The sequence below is a fragment of the Phoca vitulina genome, unplaced genomic scaffold, assembly GCF_004348235.1.
Source record: "Phoca vitulina isolate PV1807 unplaced genomic scaffold, GSC_HSeal_1.0 scaffold12, whole genome shotgun sequence".
NCBI classification, from domain to species: Eukaryota; Metazoa; Chordata; class Mammalia; order Carnivora; family Phocidae; genus Phoca; species Phoca vitulina.
The window spans coordinates 11,619,109-11,627,269 of NW_022589715.1; the positions used below are offsets into that span (position 1 = coordinate 11,619,109).

The following is an 8,161-nucleotide window of genomic DNA, read 5'->3' on the forward strand; positions in this document are numbered from 1 at the left end:
TTAATTTTTTTAAAAGATTTTTTAAAAATTTATTCATTTGAGACACAGAGACACAGAGAGAGAGAGAGCATGAGCAGGGGGAGAGGCAGAGGGAGAGGGAGAAGCAGGCTCCCCGCTGAGCCAGGAGCCTGATGTGGGGCTCGATCCAGGACCCTGGGATCATGACCCGAGCTGAAGGCAGACGCCTAACCATCTGAGCCACCCAGGCGCCCCTCCATTTATCTTTACTCTTCTGTGTCAGATCCGAGAAAAGGCAATTACCACATTGAAAAAAAAAATGTTTTTTTCAGTGAAATTTATTTCAGAATCATTGAAGCAGTGTGGTCATACTTAATCATTCATAAATATTCCTATTTAAACAATCTGAGCTTGTACATTTTTCAGCATTGGTGAAAGGACTTGATATAAAGATGGCACATTAGTGCAAATTAAATTCATTTCATAGCTATTAAAGAGTGGGCTCTTTCACAGACACTGATGCTTCTTGGCCCTCTTGACTTAAATTAAATAGAATAACCCACCAATAAATAAATAAATAAATAAATAGTTAAGTGGTTGTTCATCAGAAGCTGGGCACAAAGGACAGAGGGTTTCTTTGAACCTAACGTGTAATGGCCTCTGTCAGGCTGGCTTCGAGTTAGTAGAAGGGATGAGAGGGACCTGACTCAGCAGAGGGGGTCTGAGGATTGGCCCTGGGAAGAGGGGGCTATTCCACCTGGTTGGTAGGCAGGAGATCTTCTTAGCAGTGATTTAGGGAAGGCAGCTGTGCACTGATTAGATAATGAAGTGAAGTGTGCACTGATTAGATAGTGAAGTTCCACTTGAGGCCATGTTTAAACCCTTCTATTCCCCTTCCACTAGCACTAAGGGTTACTCAGCACTTGTGGACTCTCTGGGTACAGGTCACTAGGAAGAGAATTCCATGGTGAAGTCAGTTATATCCTGACCACCTTTGGTATTTCCCAAGAAGACAGGCATTGCTTCTGCTTTAGAGGTGCTGATATACCAGTTGGGGAACTGGGAAGACTCAAATTCCAAGATTTTCTTGACTTCTGTCTTGTTGAAGACAAATCGCTTTTCCATCTTCTTCTTTGGGTAAACTCTGGGGTCTAACATCTGCAGCAAAACAGAAATAAGAATTTTTATGAGGGAAGGGACACAGACACTCTGGGGTTATTCTCTGGTTCAGCTAGAGAGGAAACTGATGAGTCGTAGGACCAGGATCCAGACTCCTGATTTATCTTTGTGACCCCAACTTTCTGTGTAGTGACTGAAAGAGCCCTTACTCTTTTCTGAAACTTACTATCAAATGGTAGGGAGCATAATACAGGTGGGAATTTTATTAAAAAGTGAAAATTGGATTAAAACTTCTAGGAGTAGCTAGTTTCCAGGGACTTTTGCTGTATTTTTCTTATGGCCCTGGCTAGAATGACTTCAACTTAGAGATGAAACTTTTGTTGGGAAAGCTGGTTGGGGATGGGGTAGGGTGGAGGGTGATTTTGGGAGTGGAGGAGATGACAGGTGACAGCTCCCTTGAATTGATTAATTTCCCAAAATGTCATTTATCAAATGGAGTAACCCTAACAATGTTATAATCCTTCTAACCCTAACATTGTATCATCTGTTGGGTGGTAACAATGGCAGGACATAATAATATCAGCAAAATGACTTAATTTTCTGTGGTGGGAGTGAAAGTTGCATACATCTAATAATTACATTAAATTTATTTACATTTATGCAAAATTAACAAGTAGCTCTGCTCCCAGATTTCCTGGGGAGGAAAAGGTGGTTGTCTTGGAAGTAAGTGAGGCCTAATGGTGTTTGAGAGGAGCCTGGGAAGCCTTCAGCCCCTGGTACTCACTTACCTCTAGCTGCAGAGTGGGCTTCCCATCTTTCATCACACAGGACAGGTACAGATTCTTCTCCTTGATGCACAAGGCCACAGGTATCTTGTTACTATTTTCATCCCCTTGCAGAAAGCTCATGCGGAACACCGCTAGAGAAAGAAAAGGGGCCTTGTGGTCAGGAACACACAGCAGTGCAGAGTTGGCCCAACCACTGGACCCCAAGCCCAGGACTCATACAATTAATATCTTCTGTGGGAACCCACACTGAGGTTCTCATGGCCTAACAGATGGGATAACTTGGCTTCCCACAGACAATAGCAGGGTTAGTTGGTTATTCTTTTCTCCAAAGAAGGTCTGGGGGTTTCTTAGAGCCTCATCACAGTGGCAATGAAGAATTAGGGAGTCTAAGTTTTGAAAACGGAAGGAAGGAAGCCATTTTGTGACTGTGCCCATCCAAATGAGCAAAACGATCTGATCAACGTGAAAGGCAAGAAAAGAGGTAGATCAGGGCTCCCAAAAGAAAACAGGCACAAATCTGTTTCAGACACATGGAACAAGTGGGAAGAACTTGGGAGAGGGGACGCTTAGCTGGGAAAAGTGGCTCCAAAGAGACACTCATTTTAATCTTCCTTAGTCACAGCCATCTCATTTGGGGGCCTTTAGGTCATGCTCACAACCCAGTTCTAAAGAAACAGGTTTGTCCTGGCCTGGCTAAGATGCCTCTCTCCAAGGTCAGCAGCCTTGGAAGAGAACAGGCTGCTCCTTTCAGCTGCTCCCTTGGCTGTGCTCCTGCATACAGGGTTCAGTGGCAAGGTGCCAGGCAGATTTCCACAAGTAATCGGCTCTCCAGACTTGAAACATTTGCTAGTTACAATGCAGAGAGATAAGTTCCTGCTTGTCAGTAAAATTTCCCTATAAGGAGCCATCTGGTATTGGGCCGGCAGGATGTTAGGGTTAAGGGGGCAGGGTTGGGAATGAGGATGGACACATTATCTGTTCGCCACTCTAGTTTCAACCTCAAGAACAGGAAAAAGGAACCCACAGGCAGTTAGGTCATGTCCATCAAATGACCCCTTTCTAATGGAAGCATTGACATTGCACTATCATTCAAAGACTTGGCTGGACAATTGTCCTGGGTGTGCTTGAGCATTTTAATTTCTCAGAGTCTCATCTCTTGTTGAAAAATGAACACACTAAGGGAATCAATCTGGTGTTATTGCTAGGACCAAAACAAAAAGTTTACATGTTCATTATTATGTTTTTTCATTTATGTTCATAATTTGCCTTATTGTTCTACTTTGTTAAAAATGTGGAGAATTAGCAAGCAGCCAGAAGGCCAAGAAAGGAATCAAGATGTCCCCAGTTACCTTGTTGGTTTACACTACTCCCATTGAGGTGGAGAGCCCGAAGCTCATATGAGTTATACAGCACCAGGGATTTTTGGTTTTTGTCCCGGAATTTACAGTCCAGCGATTGCAGGGGTGCATCACACACAAAGGCATCATCATCATACACTTCACAGACGATGGGTTCTGAAATATGGAGCATATATGTTGTTTAGGAAGAAAATTGGAAGGGCAGGCCAGATGATAGAAGGCATCAGAATTTGTTTTTTTTGAGGATATCCAAGTATGCACAGCTGGAGTTTGATCATAACAATTGTGGGGAGAGGGTGGGGTGTGTGAGAACACTGGACCTGGCACCATAAGATGTGGATTCAGGCTTGCTGTGGACTAGGAATAGAGCTACTCACATAAAATGGCAATGGCAGTAACACTAGCCCAACGAGGACATTGTAAGACTTGCAGGAGGTAATGCAAGTGAAAGCCTCTGAGATTGGTGGAGTGACTGGCAAATGTGAGTAGTTATTAAGGTCTTACTTTAAGAATAGTGTCAACTAAAGAGATAATTCATTTGGTTTCTAGGCTCCTCTATTTTTTCTCTCAATAGTAGGCCTTCTACTTTTAAAAGGCTTCAGCTTCAGGGTAGTTTAGTTGACTGTTGAGTTATGGACTCTTGAGAAGCAAATGACCAGAGATCTCCTGTCTCAGTAAATACCTTCTTCAAAGATGCAGCAAAAGACGTTCTTCAGGTCATCATCCTGGAGGGGCTGTGAGCAGGGTAAAGATATCTTCTTCAGCTTCTCCAAAGCCACAACGACTGACACGAAATGCCTCAGACTCTTGTTTTGGAGCTGGTGGGAGATGTGTAGCTGGATGCCCTCATCTTTCAGAGAGCTGTTGTTCAGGTCTTGGAAGCAGCACTGTGGAGAGACCAAGGAAGAGTGTGTTAAGGTGGTTGGGCCAGAGAACTGTTTTTACATCAGAGAGGCCAAAGGGGCCTTGGAGATAACTGAGCTTCTAATGTTAAACTCTCTTCTCTCTGAAGCCCAGAGAGGTTCAGTGGTTTATCCAAGGGCATGTGGCAAGTTAGAGGCAGACCCAAAACCAGAATTGTGGGCTTTCTGGTGGCCTATATGGTATTCTTCTAGAATAAAACCCATGTCTACCTCATTTATCTTTTTTATACACTGCTCCACCTAACCATAAATTTATACCTTCTTACCCTTTGTGTCTTTTTGTATCTCTAATGCTTTAACACTATGTATTTAATTCTTCATGGCAATGATGATCATAACATTTTCCATTCATCTATGTTCATTCAACAAGTTTTTAAGTATTCTATACAAGTTCCCTCTTTTTTTTCTAAACACTGTCTTATAAGCATTCTACAAATACTTAAAAGTGGTTACTATTTGTGAAATATGTTCCCACTTTCCTGTTATTCAGAGAAACCGTGTAACTGTATGAAGGCTTAAGTGCGGTTGCCCTGGTAGCATGATAATGGTTTGAACTCTCAAAGGATGGTTAAAGAGGCCTTTAATGGCACAGAGGAAAGCTGAGTGTGACAGAAGTTCCTGCCCAGAGCTGAGGCTCCAGATAAAGGTGAGCCAAGCTGCTGGAAGGAGCAGTGGAGGTAAAGGCCAGACAGAGAAGCTACACACCCCACCCAGGGCTGGAGTAAACCAGTGGTTGGTTTTAAAACATTTAAAGAAATGTGCTTTTTACAGGAGTAGGGACTGGATTATTAGGCTGGGGGAGGCTGCCAAAAATTAGAAAAAGAAAAAAAAAGTCAGAGAAAAGTAGCTGCTTGCTCATCTGTCTGACTGACCTAGCTGGGTTGATGGCTGTACCACCTTGGAAAGTCATCAGGCCTCATACAGAAGAGAAGGGACAGCTCGAATGTTAAAATGGTTCCCAGTAAGGTTGAGAGTCAGAGAAACACCCATTTCCAGGGATAAACTTAGCCACCACTGACAATATTTCAGAATTGAATGTTACAGGATGCCAGGAGCTCAAAGATCATCTAGTTCATTCCCTTTATTTTTCAGAGGCCCAGGGGGTGAAGTGGCTTGTTTAAGGTCAAACAGCAAGTGAATGAATTTCTTTCAACTCCTAATTCATCTTTTTGTTTATATCATCCACATCTTATTGTCATAAGCTCCACCCCAGGGAGGAAAAACTATTCTACCTTTAAAGGGGGGCAGGCATATGTTAATTCCCAAGGACTTAAGTGATTTATGTAGGCAGAACCCTCTCCTAAAAGGAAAATCAAATTTGCATTGCAGCCTTGGCTGCCTTCCTAGCAAGACACAGCAAACTTTTATCACCACTGCCATTCCTCCTTGCCCTCCGCAAGCATAGCCATCATCACCAAGCCTTAGTGAGTGATGGTGGGAATGATATAGTGACCAAGTCAGCATGCAGTGCCATCTGTGTCTGTCTTGCTGGAAGAGGTAAAAGTCCTTCCATCACAAAATACCATGGAAACAAGTGGGCCTAGAACCCTTTTCCTGGAGCCTCTCCCATGTCAGAATCTCACCAGGAGTTATGAGCTAAGCCCATGGTCTCACCTTCATCTTTCTGGGGCCATCAGCCTCAAAGAATAGGTCATTCTCGTTGTCACTGTAATAAAAACAGAGAGATTGCTCAAGTATGTCTCCCAGACAGTTTTCTTCTTCTTTTTTTTTAATTCCCTGCAAACAGTCTTCATTATTAATAGGAAACTGCAAATGGTATGTCCCTTAAAGTTGCCGAAAGTTGCTGGCAAGTTTTGTGGCAATATACATGGAATGGCACAGGAGGCAGGGCAGATATCCTGGGTACTCCCTATTGGATCCTGAGACCTAACTTCCACCCACTCCACATCTGAGCCTTTCCTCTCTCTCAAGCCAAAATTTGCCAAGAGGTCCCCTGTATTGTATACTTGGAATCTTTTTTTCCTATTTGCCATCTGCAGAAAGCCCCTGCAGCAACAGCATCTGGATGGCCTCTGGGTCCAAAGACTGGGCTTGCGGTAGGAAATCAGTCTTTAAATCAGATTAACTTGGAGCCATGCTTGCCATGGGAAGAGGCAGTTCGGGGGACAAATCTGGTCTCCAAGCACAGATAACACTCCACTCTTGAAAGAGGAGCGCTGCTCACATTGCTGGCTCAGTGTCCCCACTGACCTGTAGTAGTAAGACATCATTTCACTGGTGGGTTCAGGTACTGTTGCCATGGCTGCTTCAGAAACCTGTGTAAAGAGGAGAAAATGAGCGACTCCTGCCATGCCAGTCTCCATAAGAGCTGCCTTCATATGTGATTTTCCCTTAGCACCTGGCACATGGCAGGCATGTAAAGGAACAATCTTTAAATGAGTGAGTGAATGTATGAAGAGCCTTCCTTTGGGTCTAGAGGAAACATTTGCTAAACCAAACCCAAACCAGGAGTGTATTTGTTAGATCTGGAGCAGAGACTTTGACACTGACCTCTCAGATGTCTGCTGCTACATAAGCAATACTCATTCCCAGAATATTTCACAAATCATAGCCATAATACATGTGGCATTTTTGTAAAAAGCCCAGCCCTCAGGCAGAGAGGAAGGGAGAGAGGGAGGGAGGGAGAGAGAAAGAGAGACAGAGACAGAGAGAGACAGAGAGACTTGACTGGAACCTAGTCATAAAGAAGAGTTAGTTCAAGTTGTACCTGAGTAGTGAAGACTGGCTGGAGAGAATAGAATCCTGGAGTGGACCACTGTGCCTCGAAGAGCTATGCCATCTGCCAATTTCTACCTCACTTTTATGTTCTTTAAAAGCAGAAGTGGAGAGCTGAAGAATTTCCCCTTTGGTTAACTGATTTCACAACCAAATTAAAAAAAAAAGAGGATCAATGGGAACTTCTGGGGGAGGGTAAACTGAAATAATTGTCTAGCCCATGGAAGGGCAAGTGGTAGCAAATGATGACACATTTTTACAAATGTGTCATTATGCAAATATATATCGTTTTTCTGACAACTGTTACACAAATGATGTCAATATTAAAATATAGGATTTTCCGGGGCGCCTGGGTGGCTCAGTCGTTAAAGCGTCTGCCTTCGGCTCAGGTCATGATCCCAGGGTCCTGGGATCGAGCCCTGCATCGGGCTCACTGCTCGGCGGGGAGCCTGCTTCTCCCTCTCCCACTCCTCCTGCTTGTGTTCCCTCTCTCACTGTGTCTCTCTCTGTCAAATAAATAAAATCTTAAAAAAAAAAAAAATATATATATATATATATATATATATAGGATTTTCCTAGGTTAGAATACTATTTTAATTTAGGGTCTCTGGAACAAAATGGAGAACACACAGATACCTACACGAACAGGCTCCTTCACTCATGCATTGTACTTATATTTAGGAGCCTTCCCACTTGGAGATGGATTAAGGGGTATAAAGAAGTGACAGTAACACTTCCAGTCTGAACTGAGGGTGCTGTTCTCTACTTTGGGAGCTCAGGGTTAATTACAGAAGCCTCTGGGGAGACAGGTGTCCTCCTAGGATGGGACAGAAAATATATAGTTGTGCAGGGGTTCAGGCTCCTGATGGGGCTGGGAGAACCTTGCAGATAAACTCATTCAACCCTTTCAGACCAGGTGCTGGTACCCTGGACAGTTACACATGCAGTCTGTATCAGTACTTGATGAACAGTGAATAAGCCCGGATTAAGAATGTATTTGAAAAGATTATGAATAATGATGTAGGAAAGAACATTAGGGTTCAAAGCCGATGGCCAAGAAAGAATTCTTGAAATGTCTTTGGTGCAAAAGGTGGTTTTATTAAAGCACCTTCTCCTATTCTGAAGTTGCCTTTTTGTTTTGTTGACTGTTTCTTTTGCTGTGCAGAAGCTGCTCACTGTGACATAGTCCCCCTTGTTTATTTGTGCTTTCGTTGCTTGTGCTTTTGGTGTCGTATTCAAAAATTGCCATTGCCAAGACTAGTGTCAAGGAGCTTTTCCC

The 8,161-nt window shown here is 43.4% G+C and overlaps 1 protein-coding gene across 1 annotated transcript; it reads right to left on the minus strand.

Annotated features, from left to right (window-relative positions):
- Positions 1-295: 295 nt before the first annotated feature.
- IL1B (interleukin 1 beta) lies at positions 296-6,935 on the minus strand. Its single transcript, XM_032411138.1, has 7 exons — positions 6,875-6,935; positions 6,358-6,422; positions 5,761-5,812; positions 3,906-4,110; positions 3,215-3,379; positions 1,866-1,996; positions 296-1,116 (listed from the first exon to the last, which is right to left on the minus strand). The coding sequence occupies exons 2-7, from the start codon at positions 6,405-6,407 to the stop codon at positions 907-909; spliced, it is 813 nt and encodes a 270-aa protein (XP_032267029.1). The 5' UTR covers positions 6,408-6,422; positions 6,875-6,935; the 3' UTR covers positions 296-906.
- Between the last annotated feature and the right edge of the window lie 1,226 nt (positions 6,936-8,161).